General features: G+C 40.0%; 1 protein-coding gene across 1 annotated transcript; it reads right to left on the minus strand.

The window, feature by feature from the left end:
* Positions 1–528: 528 nt before the first annotated feature.
* LOC307256383 (uncharacterized protein) lies at positions 529–15,613 on the minus strand. The gene is made up of 7 exons (XM_080035314.1): positions 15,367–15,613; positions 12,242–12,508; positions 10,147–10,428; positions 6,363–6,529; positions 6,170–6,241; positions 6,022–6,069; positions 529–2,181 (listed from the first exon to the last, which is right to left on the minus strand). The coding sequence occupies exons 1-7, from the start codon at positions 15,404–15,406 to the stop codon at positions 2,020–2,022; spliced, it is 1,038 nt and encodes a 345-aa protein (XP_079891440.1). The 5' UTR covers positions 15,407–15,613; the 3' UTR covers positions 529–2,019.
* Positions 15,614–25,395: the final 9,782 nt, after the last annotated feature.

Genomic DNA, 25,395 nt, shown 5'->3' on the forward strand with positions numbered 1-25,395 from the left:
GTCATCAGGCCCTTAACTAGGTAACGTTGTTCGAATCGGCCTATAGCCTACCACTGGTGGAAAGTAGCCTAGGCTACATCATGTAGGCTTCTACATGTCAGACACTGTTCTTTTTTTGGGTAGGTCTACTTGAGTAATTCCATTTCCAGTACCTGTACTTTTAGTTCATAGAAATATTGTGTATATCTTATGTCTAACTTCACTGCATTTATTTAAAAAAATGTTTTTAGCTAATAAAGATATATAGCCTAATATATAGGCTATACATAAATAATGTTGTGTTTGGTTTACATGTAAAAGATTGAATGCTGAAAGAAGCACATTGCACCTGTAGATGACTTTATGGCGTTATCACTTTGTATCACAAATGTTTTGATAAGAGTTATTTATATGAAGTAATATATTTAACCCTATAACGCCTGAACCATGAAATAAATGACGAAAAATTATATTACGTATTGGACCTTCTGACACAAAGAAAGGGAAAAAAAGCAATTTGCAGACATGAGTTTTAATTTGTATCATTTGTGATACATCCAGTCATTTATTTTACAAAAAAATGTTTATGTACAAAAAAACAATAACATATTAAACACATTGTTAACCTATTCAACTTTGAGTTCCTTTTAAAAACCTTTTTGAGTATTTAATACATAGAAGATACCAGTTTTAATTGAGAATGACAACATTATACAGAATACAGGATATGTATCTGCTATAATGATGGACATATAATGTATCTATCATGCAGCAAATGAAAAACCCATAAATGGAACCAGTATGTTGGAAGAGCATTTCAGAGAGGATTTCATGAAAATACCCTTTTGGATCACTCCATGAAGACACCCATCTTGTATGTCTGAATTGAAGGCTCTCTGGGGCATGAATGAATGCCTCTGGTGGATATCCGATCACTGTATGTATTTGATTGTATACATCAGGTTTTTCAGGAAAAAATAGATCACACTGATGATGAAGAGGTCTCAAAAATTATATATCAAATATGATACGTATGGCGCTACAGGGTTAAGGCCCAACATCGACATGAGTTCAGTGCAGAGTTGTTTGTAGGAAAAGGCAACCGGTGCTGACATACAGTATATCTACACAAACGCTATGATACAACTTTTAAACATTTAGATATGTGTATGCGCAGGACTCTTGCATGCCTATAAAAAGGTTGTTAAGTATGTTATGTTAAGTATCCACAGCTCATGTGAAGTTAATTCTCACTAAACACTAAACATCAAATACAACAAACCACTTTAAAATACACAATCTGATGAAAGACAAGGCAACAACGACTACTTTTCAAACATAGAGAGCTTTGCAGAGAGATGGAGAGATAAGGCTGTTATGTTTACTGTCTTCCCTGAAAAATGATCAAGTCAAGGTCTGGTCTGCAACAAATGATGTGTCCCTAACAGAACTGCAAGAACGAAGAAAGATATTCACTCGATGAGAATACAGCACTGTCTCTCAGTGAGACGCAAGAGGTAGGAAGTCACTGTAAATAATGCAGGCACTCTCAGTTTGGAGAACACACTTTTTTAACGGAAGATTGCTCTTTGACCTATGGCTTAAAACCTGTGAACCTTTGTCTCTCACACGCCATCGAAAGGCTTAAATGTTTATAGCAAAACTTAAAATAGATTAGACTAACGCAGGTGCAAAATATGGTCTCCACTTTTTTTTAACCATTTGCCCTAAAATTTGTCACATGGAACATAATTGAATTAGCAGTATGTAAAAGAAAAGATCTGTCAATGTGTGTGTAGTAATTAAACGTGTTGCTTTCTGTGTCTATCCCCTAATATCAAACAGAATGGATCAGGAAATGCACCTTTTCTTGTGACTACTTGCCGGGCAGTTAGATGAGAAGATTGATAGCACTCTCATGTCAGTTCAGTGAATATGAAGCAGCCATCGTTGAAGGGACACATTACCCATAATGACAAATGTCACACCGATCAAAGAATTAGTAACATTTTTGAATGTTCCATTTTAAAATCAAGGCCTTCACAGGAAGTTGAGTTTGTCTGAGGTATAAACATTACAGACATTATATTCTGTACTGAGCAGTGGAGCAGAGGGAAAGGAAAGTTCAAAGCGCGGCCCGGGGTCGGAGTCGACAGGGACGGGGACTGTCGGTGCTTCGGGCTGCGCTGCTGGAGCCGGAACCTGGAGAGCAAAGACAAACATGTTACTGTGTATCACCAGGAAAAGGCCTGAATTAAAGGTGCAGTGTGTAAAATCGGAATATTTAAAGTCACCTTATGGGGAAAGTTCTAGATTGCAACGCTCCCTTGGTAAACCCATCACTTTAAAAGGTCACATATTATGCTAAATGCACTTTTTAAATGTGTTCTAACATATCCATGGGTCCACGGTGTGCCTAGAGACTGCCAAAATATTTAAAAAAATAACAATCTCTCCTTTTCTCACTCTCCCCCTTTCTGAAACCCCCACCCCTCCCCCCCAATATACTCCAGTCAGAATTCTCCTCGTTTCTGACCTCAAAAACTGGAAAGCCAGAAGCTTCCATTGTGCAGTCCACACCCCTATTTCTTATTGGTCCACGGCCCTGACAGACAGAGGGCGAGGCGTATCTGGCTTCGCTTCCGGACAGGGGGCGGGGGGAGCTCAAAGATTGTATATTTACGAGGGGAGCTGCAGCTCTTTTTAAAAAATAGGCCATTGTAAGATTAGCTGAACATCAGCATAGTACAATAAATTATCTGAAAGTTTTTTTCAGCAAACAATTAAAGAAAAACGTATTAGGGACCACTAAGACCATATAATATGGTGTATAATAGAACCGAAAAGTGTATAATATGGGAGCTTTAAAGTAATTACAGAAGCTACAGTGGCCTTCAAGGACAAGAAACTAGTTACTAAAGCTGGCATCATCCACCACTGCCTCAAGTCTTTCCCCAATATCAAATGGTGAGCTGAAACATATATGTATATAGTTATTTATTCAATAGTACTTCTTCTTCATCTTCTGTGCAACTGTAGGAACATGGCGGTGCAACATGGTGGCCTATGTAGATATAAAAGGCTCACACAGACTTATGAATATAATATTCTGTTTCTACCAAATCTGTTTTGTAAATTCTACACACTGCAACTTTAGGTCTAAAATACAGATATTAGCTTCTGTTGATGCCACGTGGAGAATAGTGACAACCAAAACATTTAAAAAAATTTAAGTTTCAAATTGAAAGGCTGTTCTATTGGACTGCATTAGATTATACAGAACATCTTACGCAATGAAGTAAATTACTTTTTATCTTTGGCCAACATGGATGAGAAGTCCTTTGAGAAGTGCTCAGAAAAAAGGAATTCACAATGAGTGCGAAAAGGACAGCTTATAAAAAGACCAACTTGGGCTTATATGATTGTTAGATCACCAGTGTTTTGGAGTTTCAATTATATTTTACATTGTGTGCTGCTAGGTTCAGATAACACAGGAAATCTGTGGAATAATTCATAGCCAGAATGAGAGCGCTAAACAGGGACAGGGCATTGTTTTCAGTTCCCAAATACTGGGTAGACGGTGGAGAAATTGACAAGCTAAAGCAGGGTTCGACATAACGTATAGCCCGATGGCCCGGGGCCAGTAAAATCATATGCAGGGCAAGTTGATTGGCCAGTCACTGTCCCGCCCGGGCCAGTGACTGGCCAATCACAGTTCAGTATCTTGTTGTAGACTACATCATGGTTCATTGAAATGCGCGTTCTGAGTCGTAATGAAAGCAGTGTTTATTTAAGACTCAATATAATAAACCTAATATAAAATATATTTTTTAATGAAAGGCCAGTGGACAACCGATGCGTGGGCGTTTTGACAGGCACCGTTGGCAGAGCTGCCTACCGTCCGCCTGCGAGTCGACAAATCAATCGACTTACTCTGCCCCCTTTCTTTCTTCCCACAGCAGAGGTTGAGGCGCAGAAAATGATAACTGCGCTTTTCCTTTATCTGCCGCCGTAATGTTACAATATTTGCATCCAAGCCCCAATGGTAATACAAATGAGAGGCGTTATTTAAACGCTGTGAATGCGTCTCCGGTGATTGTGTCGGTTGTAGACAGAAACGAACGGAGGGACTCCGCTCACTGTACAGTTCCTATAGTCGCGCAGTTTGGCACTGTGTTTTCAGGCTCGAGACATTCAATCAGATCGCGGAAGTCTTTCCCATTGAAATCGCTAACGGGGAGAATATCCCCGGTTATTATTTTAGCCACAAACCACAGTTCATCTGCGCGGCGGCTCACTCGCTGGCGAGATCACACGGTGAAACGCTGCTGTGATCGGACGAAGGCATTGTGTGTTTCTAAGGTGATTTAACGTCATAGTATTAGACGAGCGTTTAACTTATGCTGCATATTTTGCACTGCATTGTTTTTTATCAATAGTTTGAAAAAATGGTCCCACACCGGACTCTTATATGTGAAGCTGACACTTCATGGAGAAGTGACACTGCTGCAGCGCGCTCACGACCAGACGTGAACTCACATACACGGTGAAATCTCCCATTAAAAAAACGGCATAACCCACTGATTTTCGGATTTCTATTCTATTTTTAAAGTCAACTTGAGCGAAAGTGGAAAACTGGTCATTCGGTCGACACATTCACATCCCTAATGCATATAGAGAAAGTAATAAAAACAGCCTACCACACCACAAAGAATGATCAGACCTTCATCTCTTATTTATTTTTTATGTTTGAACATGACTTCTGCAGGTGAACTATTCATTAAACTGCCCAAATTCAAGAATAAAAACAACCTTCAAACTACTGGACTTTAAAATACTGGCCGACTCTTTCAACATACTTTCAGTTGTAGGCTTCTAATTCAATATGTTTGCCTGGTTTTATATTATGTGTATGAGCAATATCAACATTTCATATAATTAACTAAAAGAAAAATAACCAAATCTAAAGGGAATATCTATACTGTTACAGTATATATATTCCCTTTAGATCTGGTTATCTTTCTTTATTTTTCTAATACAGGTATTATAATTATTGACACTAAATTATGAAGAAAAAAAAGTGTGTGCAGGGCCAGTGAAAATATACAAGGGGCCAGTAAAACTCGGATCCACTGGCCCGGCGGGCCAGTAGGAAAAAAAAGTTATGTTGAACCCTGTAAAGCAAAAAATATCAAAACCCACATTCTCTTACATAAAGTAGAAAATCCCAAACCACAAAACAAAATGGCGGCGCAGACAATTTACTAGCGGGTGTTGATGAGTGGTCATGTCTTGAGCAACAGCGGCAAAACTCAGGCTGTCGGACTAAACTTATGCTGAAACAGTTCCACACTAGGATGTAACGATACAACAACTCACGATTCGATTTGTATCAAGATTTTTGACCCACGTTTCGATCCATACAACGATTTTTGAAATTTGAAAAGCATTTTATTTAGATAACATTTATAATAACATTTAACTTAATGTATCATTTAATGACAAATAACCTGAACAGATTTGAACACAAAGAACAATATAAGCAACATGTATAAATAAATAACCAAAAATATAATACTTCTCTCTTCTCTGTAACAAAACACAGAGAGGCAGTAATTCTGCATAGCGTTTTTTCTCCATAGCGCATGCACCCAAAAGGCAAATTGGGCCACTGTAGGGGGAATTGAATTATGATTCCTCTACCATACCGGCATCCAAGAGGAATCTTTCGGCTGCATCTTTTTTTAACAAGATAATAGCACGGGTAGCAAGTCACTTATCACAACACTGCTGAATCCCCCAATGTTGAGAAATGAGACATTAAAGGAACCCTGTGGAGGTGTGACCACTAGTTGCGCTATGGAGCAAGGTTTTTTTATGAATAGGTCACACTTGCGGGTTTCAAAACTTTAGGACAAATCATCTAAACAAATGCTAATACTGCTAATACTAGGTGAACTCTGCAATTATTTTTATCAAGTGTTTGAGTGTCTGTGTGTGTATTGTGTGTGTCCATGTTTGCTCAGACTGATCAGGTCATACCTCAAAATAAGATGGCGGCGGCACATTCACGGTAGTTGGATTGTGTATCTGCAGAGAGGAGAGACACACAACATATTAGTAGGGGAGAGGGGAGAGAATAAACTGTTTCTACCAAAGGAAACACACACACACACACACACACACTTACCAGAGGGACCGTCGGAGTATAAGAAGGCTGAGCAGGGTAGAGACTGACTGGTTCTTGCCTCGGTCTAACAGGCTGCAGTTTGAATGAAACAACAATGGGGGCACATGACTTCAACAGCAGGACGTTTAACTGAACATTATTGCACACACATGCTCATGCCTGTCAGGTAGTTTTGAATGCAGAATGTGTTCACCTCATGGTCATAATGCATAACAGCAGGTTCAGCCTCAGGAGTCACAGCTTCGTCCTTTTTGGAGGAGCTCTTCCCACAGCAGCAGCGCTTCACGCAACAACAAAGGATAAGTGAACCGAGGAAGACGCCAACACCAATCCCAATATAAGCTGGATCAAACGGGGGTCCTGAAACAAGGAATCCACAGAAAATGCACCAGCAAGAGTGTAAGTCATTAATCGCGCAATTTGCAAAAATGTCAAATATTTTCTACTGCTTTGCTTCCCTCAAATGTGAGGAAAACCCTGCATTCCTGCCATGTGAATCACTGTACAGTGATGTTACAAATGTCGGAACGTGTGGTAACTTAAAACCAGGTTGAAGACAATAATAAATAGGTACAGTACGTGAAAGTGAAAAGTAAAAAAGGTGTACACCCAGGGGGCAAAACCAATTTCTTTTTGGAAAACAGGCATGGGCTGTTCAAGGATCACAACCTGGGTGGACAACCTGGTCAACTACCTGCTGGAAAGCCACGGGGGGTGGAAATAAAAAAATCAGAACCACGGTTTACAGTTTTTTTTACGTTCGCTAACCCACAGTGGGCACAACTGGAGCTCAATGTGCAAAACTCTAACTAGAGTCTGTAATACCAACAGTCACTGGAGCTGAACAGTTCACTTCACCTGCAAAATATAGGCTCAGTGCAGAAAACACTATGAACAATCCTCATTGAGATAACACACACTGTCATTCAGAACACACTCAGAGTATAAACACTAACATCGAACCCCAATACACAAATTACAAAATTTTAATCTTTACCGTTTGAATAATCTGAGTTACTGTACTTCACACAAATTACGTAATATTTTCTTTGAGGAAAGAGTGAAATTCTTTCACATGAAATTGTTTATTTTATAACATACCAGTTTTTTAGGTAAATAAAAAGAAATGAAAATCTGAAGTTTGCTTCAATAGATACATATTTTATATTTTTATAACATTTCCAAATGTAGTATTTATCTGTGTGAATATTCTATAATTGTAATACAGAAATCAATTCCTGTAATGTTGTCATTTACTGTAAGGATGCAACTCTCACCTGTTTGTTTGCTGGAAAATTCATATTACAGATGCAACTTTAGATCTTGCAGATTGGTTTGCACTTTCACCCCTGCCTCTTTCAATGAGAGACCATGATTCACAACAGGGTCTATCAGTGTTGCCCTTACTGTATTTCATTACAAATTACAGCTCTATATCTTCTAGGTCTTCCTCCAAGCATTTACACTCTCACTGCCACTCTTCTCCCTCCAACCTGTCTTCATTGGCCCATTTCATAAAAAAAAGTATTTTTGAGCTTTCCCTGTATGTTCACTAACAAGTCTAATACAACCTTCTTAGTGTTTCAGTTGAAATTGCAATCCACAGTGTTTGAAATGCACTAGGCTGAAATCCATTCGGTTTTGAATGTGTGGTTTACAGTTGTGACAGCAGTGTGTTAGCATTTGAACAGAGAGCTGGAAATCCACAGTGTTGTGCAGGCTGTGGTTAAGACATGAGATAAGTAGAGTTTGGAAATGTGTGTTTAATCAATGAAAAACGAGCTAGAGTTTGGTCCACATGAACTGCTGCTGTGCATAGTGTTGTTAGAGTTTTGCACATGTAGCTCCAGTTGTGCCCCCTGTGGTTTAGCGATCGAAAAAAAACTGTAATGCGAGGGTAAAATTGAAAAATTTGAACTTAAAGATATCATCATGAAACTTTGCCAGTTGATTACTGGCATTAAATAAAGATTTTTTTTTTTTTAAATTTGAATGTAGGCTATATGCAAATTTAGCACATTTCACAAAGTATGCACAAATTTGCATATCTTTAAAAAACTAAAATCTAGATATTGGATAAAGCCAGAGTTAAAATCTTTATTGCATTTTTACAACATTTTAGAGTCCAAACAGAACAGATTTGGGATATGGCCCTTTTTCATTTTATAAATAAAAAATACTATGTCAGGGCTGTACAGTGCGACAGTTTTGATCGCATTTGCTACTGAAATTGATCACGTGCGATGATGAATACAAGTCCAGTCGCACCAGTGCTAATGAGCAGATGCTGTCTGTTTGAGACACAGAGGAGCTATGCACAATACTGCTTAGAGGGCTCTACATTAACACTCTCCAAATGCGGGTGAATGTAGTCTTAGGCGAGTAAGTTATTAAGTCTACCCTCCACTTTGGCTGGTGAAAGATGTGTGCTCGGGATCTGTGCTTGTGCGGCGATTAGTGTCTAACTTCACCAACGGTTAAAAACAGGAAGGAGACGGCTCTCTTTACATTAACGCAGTCAAGTTAGTGCGTGTGCAAACAGAACATTTCCTGTGTGCCTTCACAATAAAAGTTGGTTACTAGCCAAATGCGAGTTGACTCTTATTTTGAAGCAGGTAAGAACAGGAAGTTAGCGCTTCACAGCCCTGCAGTCAACCATGGACCTATAAAGAAAGCAGCCAACAGCAGTAACTATCTATGATTTAAACAAAGATTAACACAACCTATTTAACTTGGCCTAAATTGTACAACTATGTTTACTAATTTATTTAATAGGCTATATGTTCAATGTTTTAAAGTATGGTTTTCATTAAAAGAATGAAATGTTCTAAAAATGTTTGTTATTATTAGCCTAATATAATAATGATATGTTTATAAAAATATATAGGTATAGACATTATTTTTATAGTTTTATGGGGGGGAAATAATTCTGAATCAGCAAAAAAATTGCCATTGGCAGGTTAGACTCTTTTGTCTAAATTGCAATCAGTGCACCCCTATTCATTTTTCTACAATTATTACTGCACACTAGGATATCATATTCATTGAGAATCTCAAATAAAACCAAGATGACATGCTCAAAGGTAATTAGAGCTAAATGCAAGGGTTAGGGTCATGCAAGTTTTCGATCATACTTTGTGTGCTACCAAATTTATTTTTGTGCTACTGAATTTTTTTGCTTGCTAGCACCAGTGCTACCACTTTAAAAAATAAGCGTACAGCCCTGTATGTACAGGTCTTAAAAATGCCTTTTCAGCATGTTTTGAAGGAGAAAATGTCTCTTAACTCAGACAATAAACAACATATGAAAACATCCTTCTGTGATGACGTTCAGAATAGTGCCAAGAATGATTAAGGAAAGTTAAATTGATGTAAGTGATTTAGAAGTTGAGATTTTTTGGTCAGAGTAGTGAAAAAAACTATCAAATCATATCTATCTAACCACTATCAAACCAAAATTATCCCACCATTTCTCACAGAGGAAGTTTGTTATGTAGACACTTATATAATGTCAAAATGCAATAAAGATTTTATCTCTGGCTTAATCTAGATTTTTGAAGATATGCAAATGTGTTTATGCTTTGTGAAATATGCTATATTTGCATATATATTCAAATATTTTTTTAAACAACTTCAATACAAAAAAAAACATGGTTCCGATGTTCTATTCCCCCCCCCCCCGTAGCTTTCCAGCAGGTAGTTGACCAGGTTGTCCACCCAGGTTGTGATCCTTGAAGGTCCTAGATATAATTTCTGGTGAACAACCTTTTACAACAGCCCCCATGAAATCACTTTGCCCCCTTGGAATGTAAACACACTGCTCAGGGTACACACATTAGGTAATAGAACCGAGTTGTCTCTGAAACGTTTGGAAACTGCCTTGTATAAACCAAAAAAAAAGGCTACAAGATGATCATTTATTAATACAATCAGCTGACAATTATTTTGAACAACAAAAAAGAAAACTTGTTACTCACCCTGTACTGTCAAATATATAATTACGGCAGTGTCACCTTCTCCATCTGTGAAATCCAAGTACCCGTTGCAAGCCATTGGGAGGTCTTTGTTTAAAATATCACATGGCCTTTTCAGTTCAAACCCGTCACAAGACCCATATTGTGTCTGCAGCTCGCCTTCAGAAACTATCCAAGTCTCATCCCCATTGACAGAGATGTGCTTGATGTTGCAGGACTCCGCTGGCAGATCAACGGAGAAGCGGACGTATTCACCAGGACTCTTTGTAACGGTCTCTTCGGGTGCTAAAAAAGACAGAGGATATCAAAGTGATTCTCCACCCAAAAACCAAACACTCATCCTGTTTTTCCTCAGAACTCTGTGTAAGTTTGTGAGTTTTTGTCTTTCACGTGGCATGGCAGCAGTGGTCAGTGTTTTGGGGTAATAGGCTAACTTGTGTGTCTTCTCTTGGTTTTAGTGATGTTTAGAAAAAGATATGAGTTAAATATTGACACCAACACAATCAGTTCATGCTGGTGAGTATACACTAGGGATGTAACGATATGAAATTTTGAGTACGATACGATACGATATTGCGATTGATATCACGATATCACGGTACGATATTAAGCACGGAATTCATTTCTACCCCCTCAAATTAAATGGTGTAACGCTGATTTAAATAAAACATAAACACAAGAATAATTCAAATTTTTACATCGTATTATGAAGAAGAGATTTCTGAGAGATTTAAACAACTTATCACCAAAACAAAGACACTGCTTCTCTACTGCCATTTTTAAAGAAGCTTTACACCTATATTTTTCAAACTGAAATAGGAATTTTAAATCTAAACTTAATTTAGTCACTTGTCTGTAACTGTAAAAGTATGTATAAAATAAAAAAGATTTAAATAGTGTGATAATTTCCCCATTTATTTATGTTTTATTTGCTTATCAACTCCATTTTTACAAGCCATGTTTTACCTTAATAGGCCAACATTATGACAGGCACAATGAACTCTGTAAAATATTTATTTATGATTTTAATTTTAATTGCTGTCTCAAAATCAATGTGTTTGCAGTGCACTCCATTCCCCCCTCCCTTCCTCACACTTTCACAACGTCACCTACATTTGACCAAAGAAGTAGTGTCACCTAAGTTTGACATAGTAGGGATTCCATAGTATTGCGCAACATGCTGGTATAGCTTTTATATACTGTCTATGCTGAGTTCACGTGAAGTTGTGATGAATATATCAAGGATCTTTGGACTTAGGCTATTTCCTTCATCTGCCTTTCACGGAAGTTCGCCGACTTTACCGGGGATTTAACGCGCGGTCGCGGTGGATTCTATTCTTTTTTTTTTTTTTTTTTTTTAGTCTTATTTCATCACGTTCGCCTGGATTCATAATGATATAATTGACCCGCGAGCAACTTTCTCTTCAGTCTGGTAAGCTACTCTTTCGGTCTTTTTCTCTATCTCTCCCTTTTCTCTTTCTCTCTCTTCTTCTTTGCTGCTGCTTGACTCAATGTTGTGAAGCTGCACGCGCTAGTGTAAACAACGGCCCACGTGAGACGTGACTGTTCAGTTTAAAGTTAGAAGTCATGTTTCAGTGATAAGATGTTGTGTCTATGTGTTATTGTTTGGTTTCCAATGTTGGTGTGGCCCATACAGTGTTAGATTGAGTGCTACGTTGCTCACGAGACTCTCCACAATGACGGAGCGCATTTACCATGCACGCTCGCCTGTAATACCGTGACGCGGTATAACAAGAAAAAACTTACGGTTGACATTCGTGGCCTTTTCATATCGCGAACGACCGTTTTGCGGTATATTGTTACATCCCTAGTATACACACTTTATGTGTCCAAAGAAAATGGAGTGCAGTCTTCTTGTCCAGTTATGAGTTTTCTAACAAACTCAGTATTACCATGACCCATAAGGCCGTGTAACTGAAAAAAGTAGGATATTCACATTTTTTTTCTTCATGTTCTTATGTATTAGGCCCGGTTTGATATTACACTCAAATGCTTAAGACCAAATGACCATGAAAAAAGTTTGTATGGCACGGTGTTTTAAGAGAAAAGAAACGTGAGAACTTCCAAGGATCCTTACCTTTTACATGAAGGTTGAATGTGGAAAGTGATCTATGATCTTTGTCTCTCATGATGTAGCGACCACTGTCTCTCTGAGTCACTGCTTTTATCACATAGTCGTTGCCCTCCACCTGCCCCCTGCTGTTCTCTTGGGCAGGTTCGTCGCGTGTCCACAAGACGGTGCCATCTCTGGCCCAATGATCTTTGCTGAACTCAATGGATTGGGCCTTTCTGTCCATCCTCATGGTGTATGTGTTCCCGTACAGCTCCTCATCCGATGCTAGGCCTAGAGAGAAGAGGACCAGCAGAAACAAAATCACTGACAGGTTACTCCCAGGAATCTCCTTGTTAAATGTAAGACTTTTTAATACCTTTTAAATGCCACTGAAAATAAAATGTAATGCCAACATCATGACCATTCTTGCAGAAGTAGGAAGGTAATGGAAATGCTGACGTTTTATTTTAAAGTACTTTAAATAAAGAACATTTATTTCACAGTATATCACCATCATATCATAGGTCCTTAACATTAACCAGCTGCAAATGCTCAGGAATGAGTTCAGAGATGTTCAAGAAAGGCAGCAAATACCACAATGAAAAAATACGTTGTTCCAATGGACAGTCCTGCAATCAAAAACTAAAGGGGGAGCCAGCTATCCTAGAGAATGCTTGCTGTCCAAATACTTTAAGTCAAAATCAGTGAATATCTCCTCACGATTCTCGACCTATCAATATTGTGTGTGCGCTGAAGAAAATCTGGTGACAGCCTAGGCTCTGTAAACTGGTATGTAAACAAAATTATTAAAAGTGGCCTACAGACCCTTTAAAAATTATTCAAAAAGGCACCAAGGTCTAAAGCATTGCACTCGGACTCAGCCACATAACTCAAAACACCAGCGCAACACTGGTGGTATGATGGTGTGCATTAACCTATACCCTACTCACTCTATGTTAGGCTATGAGCTCAGCTGATCTATGTTTTGTGCAGCGGCGGCTCGCCCATAGAGGGCGATAGGGCGACGCCCTCCTTGAGCCATACCAGCAAAAAACAAAAATATAATAATGATGACATTTTTTATTTATTTTTTTGTATTTCTAATCATAATTTATTATTTCAATACAGTTTTTACCTGCATCTAAGTCTAAATATCATTGTACAATCAGCGTCTGTGCTCAGTACCGTCACTCCGGGGCGATTTCGGGCTGGTTTAAAATCGCCCTGAGCGCTCTCATAGACTTCAATGTAAAACTTTTTTTTTTTCAAACTGCAGGCTTCGCAATGCAATCTCTATGGGTTCCGGGGGTGCTCGCCCTAACGTGTTGTCGTCATACGTACAGTAAACAATGAACCAATTACAGTGACTGATACAGTCACATGTCCGGTCTGCTGCCCAAAGCGGTCAGATTCAAGACCAACATAACTAATATCAACTCAGGCTAGGCTGGCAAGCTACTTGATCATGTCATTAAAGGACTAGGTCCTTTCCAGACAAAATGTAACTATCAAGCAAGTATCTACCAAGATGGATTGGGGGATCGTATAAACGCAGAGTTTCACGGGGCTCGTTTGAACGGCTAACGAGGCTAGCAGGATGCTAAGGCGCTAACGCTATGTTCTGATGCCGCTGCATGATGATTATGGACTGTGTACTGGCTTTTTATCTATCTTGATGGCAGCACAGACACCGCATGGATAACTCCGGGTGTCACCCCTATGCATTATCTCTCAGAAAAGGTAAAACAAACATTAAACATCAATCTGCATATGGACGAGCCTGCGCCGTTCAACAGCTGATCCATAGACTGTTTACTCTGACAGCTGCTGTCCGTCCGCGGCATAAACCCGCCTACCAAGTAACGGTGCTGTAGACAGCATGGACATAAAAAGAAAGCTATACATGTCATGACTGCACATATGCTATGCCAGCATCCATTTTTGTTGAATCAGAACACAACTGTCAAATCAATCAGATTATTGTGATTAATTGTAGAGCAGGTCTCTTCACTTTTATAGGAAGCCTATCTGAGGAGCACACTGGTAGCCTAGATGACAAGTTATCTGTGATGGCCACAGCCGGATAATCATTTTAGAGCTAAATTAATTTTATTAAAAAAATTAACTAACTTAATGTCCAAAAATACTGTACAGTACATTTTGGGTAATTTTACCCATCATGGCAACAATTGCCCCCTCCCCCCCCCCTGAGATTATCGTCAGGAGCCACCACTGGTTTTGTGCATAGGACTACACATGAAAGTATAATCAGTAAGCACTGCATAGTCTACTCTACAGGTGTTAAAGAATTATTGTGAGGGAAGTAGTGCAACATTTTTCTCAAATTGTAGGACTGGAAAGAAGAATAGGCTACATGGGAAATGAAATGGTCCACACTACGGGGTAAATGTAGGCGATGGGAAATAGTTACGCCTCGTTTCCACATACGTACATTCTCGTATGCGATCCAATCGTCTCCGACCGAGAGTCCATTCATTCCTATGTGAGTCTCCGTAATGTCCGTTTTGCGTCCGAAACTCCTCCCCTCCGTAATATTTCTGTCCGGTATGTCCGTAATATACGTTCATACCGGACATCGCCGTGGTTTTACGGAGATACCGTATGAAAGTTTTGCTAGCTCGCTTGCTTTTGATTGTCAGTTTGAGTGAATAAAAAGACAAATTGTGAGTATTTTTATTTTCCTTTTATACTTAATACATAAGTTTGATATGAAATGGTTATAGCCTATTTTATCAGTTTAATATATCATATGTTTTACATAAATAACAGTATATCAGTTTGATCATTCGCTTTTATAACTAAATACTGTCAGTTTGAATGAATTAAAAGACAAATTGTGAGTATTTTTATATTCCACAGGACCGGTCTCCTCCCTGACTGCTCCTAAACACAGGCGTTCCCCCATCTTTTTTGCTGTCCGTAAATAAATTCATGTCCTTGCGTAGAACACTTGACCCCTTCCATAAATTTACGGAAGCACGTACGAAAAACATACGTAGGCCTATGTGGAAACGAGGCGTTAGCCTACTTCCCGAGGCTACCACCGATTCACCGTTACTTTACTTACGGCTGAATCTTTATTAAACTGAATAAAAACTCTTACAAGTCAGTCTTTTACACTTACTCACCCACTGACAAACAGGCGCTCAGCAACAACAACACAATCATCCTCTGCTGTCAATCCAAACCAGAAGTCCAGAGAAAACGAAAACCGCCTTCGACCAGTTAGGCGCACTCTTGTAATTCATCAACAAGACTTTACCAAAGACGGGGAAACACTTCAATGCATGCACGCTATTAAGACAATGGTTGTTCAATCCATGTTGTAGCCTACAATACCCGTTTTACTACAGCTTAATGCGGTGTAGGATTCTTGGTATTTGGCCCACCCACCCAAGAGGGCGTGGTTTTGGTGGACTACTGCTCGTGATGCGTTCGGGTGCGGTCGGAAATGTCATAAGGCCCGTAACTAGGTAACGGGAGTTCATCCTCGGTGGGAAAAGTCGAAAGGTTTTTCAACTAAACAAGACAGACATTATGAGAGAACTAAAAAAATGAAGGGTAGGTGTGCACCAAAATAAACCACACACTAACGATGAGAATCCTGCGTTAAGGGGAAAACATAATCAGAATCAATATGGCTTGAATTCAATGTGTTTCTTTTAAGTTTAGACCTTTTTGTAGGCCTATTAGAAATAACGGGCAAAGCCTACTCGCTTGAAAACTGCATTTTCAATTGACACTGTTGCAAATGCTAAGACAAAGTTAGTTCTCTTGTTAGGCCAAACCCACATGATTAAGGCAATATCATGGAAACAGAATGATGACCCCAACCAAGGTCATAGGCCTATAGCCTAGGCTGTTTAAGATGCAGACCATTCTCATTACCCCACTCAGCTGTTGGACTGTGACACAAGTTCACCTGTTGCAACCTAAACGTTTGGAATTTCTTGGAGACTGGAAAATAGGCCTATTTTAGTCACTCTGTTGTTTTTTTGACTATTGAGGTTGTAAAGCATGTTTGTTAAAAGCCATTCTTATCAATAGTTTAATTATTCAATGATGGCCTAAGTTTATTTTTTAGGCCTAGACCTAGGCGATATTTAGCCCAATGGCTGGCGTGACAGGTTGCGTGACAATTGTGCTGAATCCAGTTGATTTCTTTCCCGGAATTCAGGATTATACACTCTGCAGTCCGCACCAGTCATCTCCACAACAAACCACAGCATGGAGACTTAACATCCGGGCCTTCCACTACAACAGAGATGATATGATAACTCATGCCCTGATAAGATTTATGGATGACCACACACAGGAGCAGCTGAAGAGGAGAGCGATCGCCACTTGTCAGTCCGCAAATCAGCAGTGAAACGATCCTAAACTTTTTGTAGGCCTACAATTGAATGGATATTTAATTTCGAGGTAAACATTTAGCCTATAGGCTATGTGAAGGCGGCTATAAAAAGATTTCTTCTGCTGGCCCCCTCTGCAACAGTAGGCATTGGCTGTCGTCTGCTACAGCCACAACTCACCCAAACTCCTTTTAGTGACTGCGCTGGCCGCCATCTCCATAAGGGGACTAAATGCTGTAGGCCGATGCATAATACCTCCTACAACCCCACTTCAATAATACTGAACTATCCCTTTAAAGTAGGCGACCCAAGTTTTCATATAGGCCTACCAGCAAATTGCTTCTTAATGTTAAAGTATTGTTCGTTTGTACAATAGTGGAAAGCAGGCTACATGTAACTCAAACACTGTACTTTTTCGAGGTAGGCCTACTTGAGTAATTTAATTTCCAGTCTAGTCTACTTGTTCTTTTAGTTCAGAGAAATAGTGTGCATCTTACTTCACTGCGTTTATTTGAACACTTTAAAACAATTATTGATCTAAGAAATATATAAATAATCAGCAATAAATAAGGATGCATTTTCATGGATTAAGCTAACAGTTTAAGATTGGCAATATAGAAATGGTTCATACAAACCAATCAATTAGGCCTAATGATTATAATCTATAACAATATTGAATGAAATTCTGCAAGGTGTGTAGGCTACTGTTACTTTCATTAAGGTATATATATATATATTTAATATATCTATTTATACAGAGTATTTCTACACTGCGGTATTAGTTGTAGGTTAGGCTACATCTTCCAGGATTTATAATGAATAGTCGCCCTGTCAACAGAACGTCATAGGCTATTTGTTAGCTATGTAAAACCAGAATTTGGACATATTAGCCTAACTGTTGAATAATTATATTGTAAATGAAAGTGGAGTGATGTGTGAGCAGCATTGAAGAGAAATAGCCCACTCAAGTTAAGTGTGCCTCCAATTTCTCTGCTGTGAAAAAAATAGAACGATTATAGGCTTTTCATAAGTGAGCATCTGAAATTGCTGTGAAGGTTTTGCGTTTGATCTCGACACACATCCCTTTACGCGCATCCCACTTTGTGACTGCGTGTTCTCCTCATAGATAGTATGTAACATAGGCTATCTCCTGCGCTAACAGCGTACCTACATCCAGGGATTTGAGAAAATAACGCAACATGTGACGCATCTTGCGTAGGAGCCCGCCGAGAATAGCACCAATGCTATAAATAAAAGAAGGTGACAGTGCCCATGCGCGCTCTGCAGAGGACGTTATTATCCTTTTGTATCCCCATGCACTCAGAAAAAACATTGATCAATATCCAGCGGTGGATTTGTACTTCTCGCATCCCACAGGTGAGTTCAGACTAGATGCGTCACAGACTAATCATTTGTAGGCTACATTATTATCAGTCATTTGGCGGCCTAACGGTCCGCTCTATCCGCTGGATGTTGTCCATCAGCTGGGAAACATGTTGGACACCTGAGTGGTCATGGCTCCTAACTGTGACAATAGGCTATTGATCTTTTGTTTTTGGATGGACATCTGAGTTGTATGGCTTGTTGAACGATGGTCGCGTGTCCCTCGGCTGTCAGGCTGGTTTTCGGGGGAGGGATGGGAATGTATGAAAATGTCGCTAAGTGCGTCTCTGTCAACTGTGTGCTTGCAAATATGAGACAATATGGTTTGATTGTCTTCACAGGAGAAGATGTCCTCCTGTGTCCTGTTCATTGCCATTTTTACCCTTCCTTTGACCGTGGGTAAGTCCCTGTAAATGTTTTATAACATTTTTAAATAATTTAATAATGACGGCTTTTATTAGGCCTATTGCTAATTCTTCATTTTCTATGACGCCTTTAGACGTCAGACGACCAAATTAAATTGGCATGCTAAGTGGTGGAAATCTCTATGACATTTGTTATCCTTTGTATGTGGCTAATAGTTAAGTTGGTAATAAATTAGCCAATGCTCTTTTTCTATTTTGATAAGAAACTGCAGTTATACAAAATGTAAATGAGGTCAGAGAGTCATGGCTCTCTTACTTTCCAAGAAAGTGGCAGCCAAAGCTTGTCATATTAAATTTCAAATGCAATTATTTAAGTTATTAATAAAGGTCTAAAAGGTCCTAAAGGTTTGTGTTAAGTGTGCAGTAGTCAATTTTGATTTGTTTTTCATTAATGTAATATAGACTAAATAGGCCTAAACAGCACCTTTTTTCCTGGAGGTCAGAGGTCAAACAGACAGTAAAAACGCTGAAATTCCTCACTCTACAGATTAACACCAGGCAGTTATTTTGCTGTTAACTCTGGACTAAGGACTTTAACTGACTTCGTATTGGGGGGATATACTGAGATGGTTTTTTTATGGCCAAAGTTCGGTGTATAATTGGGCTGAACTAAAGAGCCAGAAACTGAAATTTTCATACTGGAAAAGCAGAGGTTCTTATTAATTACTCTTAACTGATCTATAATTGGTCGTTATAGATAACAATAGAAAAACATTACTTGAATAACTATTTGTTTAGTGCTTTCGAAGAGAGAAAAGTTCATAATAAAGGCAAATGCATATAAAAACAAACAATGACATCATCAAGTGCAATGCACATTAGGTATGCAGAAATATTTTCTCATTTAAGAATGTTTCAGGATACAACCTGTCTTATCTCAATGGTCAGAGAGTATTCCTAAGTCCAGGGGCTGTTAACAGCAAAGATCAACTTTTGTCAGCCAGCAAGTAAGGAGCCTTTAAAGACCATTACTTAGTGGTTTACCTGTAGTGTAGTCTCGCACAGCCAGACCAAACTACAGCTAGTACCTGTTATTTAGCAGAGGGGAAATTTGTTCTCCTATGTGGGCAGCTGGCTTCTGAACCAGTGGGAGCCATTGGAGGGAGCTCTGACTAAATCCCAAGGAAAGTGTATTGCAGTGGTAATTAGCACTTATGACCCCAAAGGCCGACCCAAGTTTCTCGACGATGCAGGGCGTCACTAATGAATAAACAACCTTTACTCTCTTTACAAATTAAATTTTAAGTTCTGAAGGGGTAGGGGAGAACGGGGTAAGTAGGCACACTTTTTACTCTACTGAGAATTGCTCATCACCTAAACATCTTTCGATAGTCATTCCTACATTACATTGAAGCTTAAAGTGTTGGCTTGAAATGTGTACCCCTCACTTTTTATATCTTATTGTAATAAAGAAGAAATTAATCATCAAAGACACCCTTACACATTGTGACAATCAACCCCATCAAGGGGTTGGTTGTCATACACTATGGGGTTGTTTGTCACAATGTTATCTTTATGGGAATAATCTTGAAAAGAAGGAAAGAAAGTAGAACTAAATTTGAAAATGCAATTGCATTGTCAAGTTGACACATAGGCCTATATAACTTAATGTAGCCTTGGCAGCTTGTCTAGTTTGGGATGCACTGGGTTGTTTTGATTTTGTTGCCCTTTTTTCCTTTGCATGCTAGCTGCCTTTTCCTGCTCTATTCTTTCCTTCTGTGGGGTGTCAGTGAGGATACAGCTTGATAATTTATTTCGTTATTGGGTTCCTTTTCTGCCTGTAGCCTTTGGATAACTTGTGACAACCAACCCCCCCAAAAATGTGACGACCAACCCCAACTTGAATTTTTTGCTAGCATCAAGGCCAACAACCATCTGACAACTAATTAGCTTGCTAACCACAATCTAAACTATAGTTTACCCTTCACACTTTTTATGGGTAACAAGTGTTTTGTTATAAACCCATTCTGTAAAAGCCTAGAAGAAAAATACTGAGGAGCTAAATATTTTCAATTTGACATGAAAAACACAAACAGTCCTCTCACCTCAAATTCAGCAGTCTAACTCCAAGGAAGACTATGTAGGTGACCTCTGATCCCAATTCTGGATTTTACATACCAAAATTTCACAGACAGCGCCTTCTGGTTCCGAGATATAACGATTGTGACAACCAACCCGTGTGACAAATTACCCCGTTCTCCCCTACCTTCATTTCCTAAGAGATGTTCCAGTGTATGTGATGTCTAAACATTGTGCTAGAGAAAAATAGTAATACTCGTATTGATTCCGCTCTCTCCACAGGTTGGGTCGTATTCGGTGAGTCAAATGCCACGTTTTGCACATATCCATCGTCTCTGAAGAGGTTGTTGACTCTCTTTCTTTTCTCCACTTTGACAGGTGAAAGAGAAGAAGCCCAGAAGTTGTGTGCCGGGAAGGAGTTCCGTCTCCCCGTGTACTCAACATCCATGATGGTGACTTTCACACCGAACTCTGACGGGCCGAGGCGCGTCCTGCTGGACAAAATCACGGTGAGTGAGCGTGAAATGTGTTGCTGCGTGTGTTTCTCGTTTGTTCAGTTGCTCGTACAGATTTTGAAAAAGCTTTTTTTACTGTAAAACTGCAGGTAAAGGACCCGCGTTTCCAGTGGACCAGAGATAAGATGTTAATCCTTAAGGAAGTGACTCACGGTGATGAGGGACTTTACGCCATTAAAATGTCCTCCGGATTCACCTACGAGGCTGTTCGTTTGACTGTTTCAGGTAGGACATTTTCCTCTCTTTGTGAAAACCATCACTGTTTTTTCCTATGACTTAATTGATTTCATAAGTAACTAAAACTATCAATGTAGTAGAGTAAAGAGAACAATATTTCGCTCTGCAATGCACTAAGGGGAAGTATAAAGTATCACAATATTGAAAATACTGCATAGCATCTCACAATTGTACTCTAGCACAGCTCTTGAGTAAATGTACCGCTGATCTCTCTCTCTCTCTCTCTCTCTCTCTCTCTCTCTCTCTCTCTCCGTTCACTCCTTTGTCTTACCTCAGAATGCATTAAGTCTTACAACAGAAACTACGGAGAGAACTTTGAGCATTCCATCCCTGAGAGTGGCTACCTGCTGGAGTTTTCTCCACGGGGCGCTCCACCTGAAGCCATGCCGGTTGTGCTGTGGAACAGAACTGACCCCGAAACCAGCAACGCGGGCCGGGGGCGGCTGCTACATGCTGGGAAGGTCTGGGTGGCAGAGAGGGTGACGCAGGCCGACCAGGGCAACTATACTGTGAGAGACGTCACGGGGAGGGTGGTGTCCCGTAGCACCCTCACTGTCCGCGGTGAGCACAGGCAGAATCTGAGAGGGTGTGGCTGATGGATTTCTTTAACTTAATGGTGGATTCAGCGATTCTGGAGAATGCTTGTTGTCAAAATCACTTTTGTCAAAATCTCCTCACGACCCCGCTACCTGTCCGTACTGTGTGAGCTGAAAACAAAAATCCAGTGTTTATACACAGCCTAGGCTCTGTAAATGGGCATGTTGCTAGCTAAGGTGGGCCCCTTTGTTTACATACTGGTTTACAGAGCCTAGGCTGTGTATTAAACCAGATTTTCTTTCCAGTACGTGCACTGTACGGACAGATAGCAGATCGTGAGGAGATAATTACTGATTTTGACAACAAGTGATTTTGACAACAAGCATTTTTTCCAGAATTGATGACTGCACCTTTAACTTCAGGACCCCTTCAACTGTAACATTTATATTTTATCTTTTCCCTTTTTTCCATCCGACACCACCTCATCCCCTTCACATTTCTGTCCACTACTCTCCACTACTCTCTCTGTGTTCATGGTTGTGTGTGTGTGTGTGTGTGGATGCAGGGCACTCCTTCAATGTCACCCGCTTTCCCAAGGAGACTCTAAACCTGCCCCTCTTCCTCCCTGTGCCTCATGCCCACCTTATCTTTACTCCCTCCCGTCACCCCGACGAATCAATGGGCCCCTTTGACCCCAAGCCGCCCCGTGGCCCTGTGCAGCTGATCCGTGAGGGCCAGATAACGGACTACGACATACGCTACAGGGGCCTGGTCTCTCTGGGCAGGAACGGCTCCACCAACGAGGTGGTCATATCCAGGCTGACCTCAAGGCACGATGGGGTGTATGAAATCAGAGACGGGAATGGCAACCTGGTATCCTCCACCTCGTTGCAGGTGATGGGTGAGTGACAGCGCCTGTTAGAGCTATACTGCGTAACTTCCCCCATTAGGAATTCTGAGGAATTACCAGGACACTGTTGGCGCATCGATATTGGGTAAGCCTTCAGTGATCGCGCATGGAAACCTGTTGTACGTCCAGGTTTTTGTATTAGCAGTAGAACATCATCAACCTTAAACAATTCTCACTTCTTGAGCTCCTGCGCCAGTGTGTGTGTGTGTGTGTAGGGGGGTGATACCATGTTTGTGAACGCTGCAATACTTACAAATACTGAGAGAGTTTTTTGTCCCGACATTCATTTTTATGAAAAAAGTTATGCACTATAGCTTTAAATCTTTCTTTTGGTTTCTGAAATTCTTTGTTGCTCCTTCACATCTGACATTCCTTCTGAAATCTGTCTCATCTCTCTCTCTCTCTTTTAGAAAGGGGAGGCAGATGGCGATCGCTTTTCAAGTCCATCACTGTGCCCTCTTGCATGTTTGTGTCCCTGGCGGGTTTCGTCCTGTTCATGAGGCGATTCCCAAACTGCAGCGTCTCGCAGTTGGGCACTTACCTGACAGCAAACCGCCCGCCACCGGCCATCCCCCCCAGGGTCAACATCCAGGTGAGGTTATTGGGAGGAAGTGTTGATCAAGCCTTCTGTGGCTTTCAACAGATATACAACAGAAACATACATAGCAAATGCAGATGTCTATAATAGATTGATGAGTATGAAAGAGATGCCTGACAGAATCTCAACCCACTTCAACATTAAAAACAATACCAACATGTGTTGTTAGTTTCACTTGATGACAAATCAAATCAGGTCCAAAACAATGTTCTTCAGCAAAAGAAAGAAACATAAAGATATCTGCTTCACTCCTAAATGAAGCCAACACTTTAATGTTTCTTGTATTCTCTGTTTCAAAACTGTGTGGCCGCACTGACTTGTGTGTGTTTGTATCTGTGTGTGTTGGTCTGTGCAGGACTATAGCCAGCCCCTCCCCGAGCCCTCAGGCTTCTACGTTCCCTCTCAGCAGCCAGGAACCCCAAGAAAATGGAGCCCGAGGTCCAGTCCTGCCCATGATGTAAGGCTGAGTAACTGAATGATATGAGTGGGCAGGTTTTGTCTGTACTCTTGAATATTATTTTAAATCGTTGTGTGTGTGTGTGTGTGTGTGTGTGTGTGTGTGTGTGTGTGTGTGTGTGTGTGTGTGTGTGTGTGTGTGTGTGTGTGTGTGTGTGTGTGTGTGTGTGTGTGTGTGTGCCATATGTGCATCTGATCGTATATCAAGGGTTACACTCCCGTTACGGTGGGAACTCCGACAGCTCAGAACCAGGAAGAACACAGACTGACTCCTGGGAACTCCCCCGCTCATAATTCCACTCCTGAGGTAACACTACAATTCAGATGTGGGTACTTGTATGTCATAGACTTAAACACATAAACATACTTTTAAGCATACATTTTTATTTTCATCCTAGCGGGACTCATCCAATGAGGAAGAGAGAAGGATCTCCTTTTCGGTGACCGGGGCTTCAGACTGCCTCCACTCCTCCGAGGACTGTGTTCAATTCCAGATCAAGAAAGACGAAAACGACAAAAGGCGGAGCAAATCACTTGAATACTTTGCCACACTGCCGCTGGACACGGACACCTCTGAATCCTGTAGTGTTTACACGTCAGAGAAACTGAACTTCTTATAAAACAGGATCGGAGGTGAAATGAAGGAGGAAGAAACGTTATGGAAAAGAAAGACTTCACGCGTGCCTTTATGCATCTTAGCCCAGTTTAAATGGTTTGGTATTACATTAATATTGCATGTCATTTCATTGACTTTTCTGAAGCATGAGTTGAGCATTAGCCCTCCTGTCTCATGTGAAGTATTTCTCGACACTGTCGATGGTGCTCCTTAAATCTCCTGCTGTTACCTACCTCCAGACCCTCAGGACCAGTCTGATGATCTGCACTGTATTTGCTGTAGTTTTACCTCGTGAGTGTAACGTGATCCTAACCATTCCTAACATCAACAGCACTTAATTATCCTGTTAAATGTCGATTCTGCAGTTCAATTATTTTTTTTGCAGAGATATTGTTTATTTACGTTCTAGATACTTGTAGTAGCCAAATAGTTATATAAAGTGTAACATGTTCAATCAAATATTTACCTATTAATCTTTTGACTTTGTGTACAGGAGAATATCTTATCAAATGTTCCCATTGAAGAAGAAAAAAGATTTGACTTTTGCCTGTGATTTTTATTGTTTTGGTTAATCAAACCCCTCCAAAACATCAAATGTGTCTTTAACTCACTTGTTTAAAGATAAAGGTCATTTTTATGAGTTGAACATATGAAAAAAAGCTATGCTACTCATTCCACTTTTTAGCTCATACATTTGACTTTAACTCTGTTTTATTCCATAATTATTGCTTTTCATCAGAGGCAATATAAAACTAATAAATGTATTTCCCTAGATAGTTATTACTATGATTTCAGAAGTAGAAAGTATAGTGGAAAATTACAAGAGCTCATAATTTTTGACTTTTTGTCTCAAAGTTATGACTTTTATGAGTGTTTTTATTATTATCAAGGCTAAGAAGAACATACTATGTTTAATATTTTTTTTTACCTCGTTCTGGGTACTTGAATGTAAAAAATGTAAAAAATAAAAATAAACCTTGATATTGGAGGGCAGCTGTTGTTCGCAGTTCAATACAGTAGTAGTGTCGTTTTCCTGCCGGTAGGTGGCAGATCATCGGTTGGGCTCTGACGCTCAGCGACTGTAAGACAGCGTAGAAGAAGAAGGATCA

This window comes from Ammodytes marinus (assembly GCF_949987685.1).
Source record: "Ammodytes marinus genome assembly, chromosome: 10".
Classification (NCBI taxonomy): Eukaryota; Metazoa; Chordata; class Actinopteri; order Uranoscopiformes; family Ammodytidae; genus Ammodytes; species Ammodytes marinus.

What these genes read in the sequence shown, in the direction of transcription:
- LOC307256383 (XM_080035314.1), bottom strand. Translation starts at nt 15,406, where the DNA reads ATGATTGTGTTGTTGTTGCTGAGCGCCTGTTTGTCAGTGG. An exon ending in TATATATTTGACAGTACAGG is followed by an intron (nt 6,530 to 10,146) that starts GTGAGTAACAAG and finishes TCCTTGTTTCAG; the next exon opens with GACCCCCGTTTGATCCAGCT. An exon ending in TTATGCATTATGACCATGAG is followed by an intron (nt 6,242 to 6,362) that starts GTGAACACATTC and finishes TTCAAACTGCAG; the next exon opens with CCTGTTAGACCGAGGCAAGA.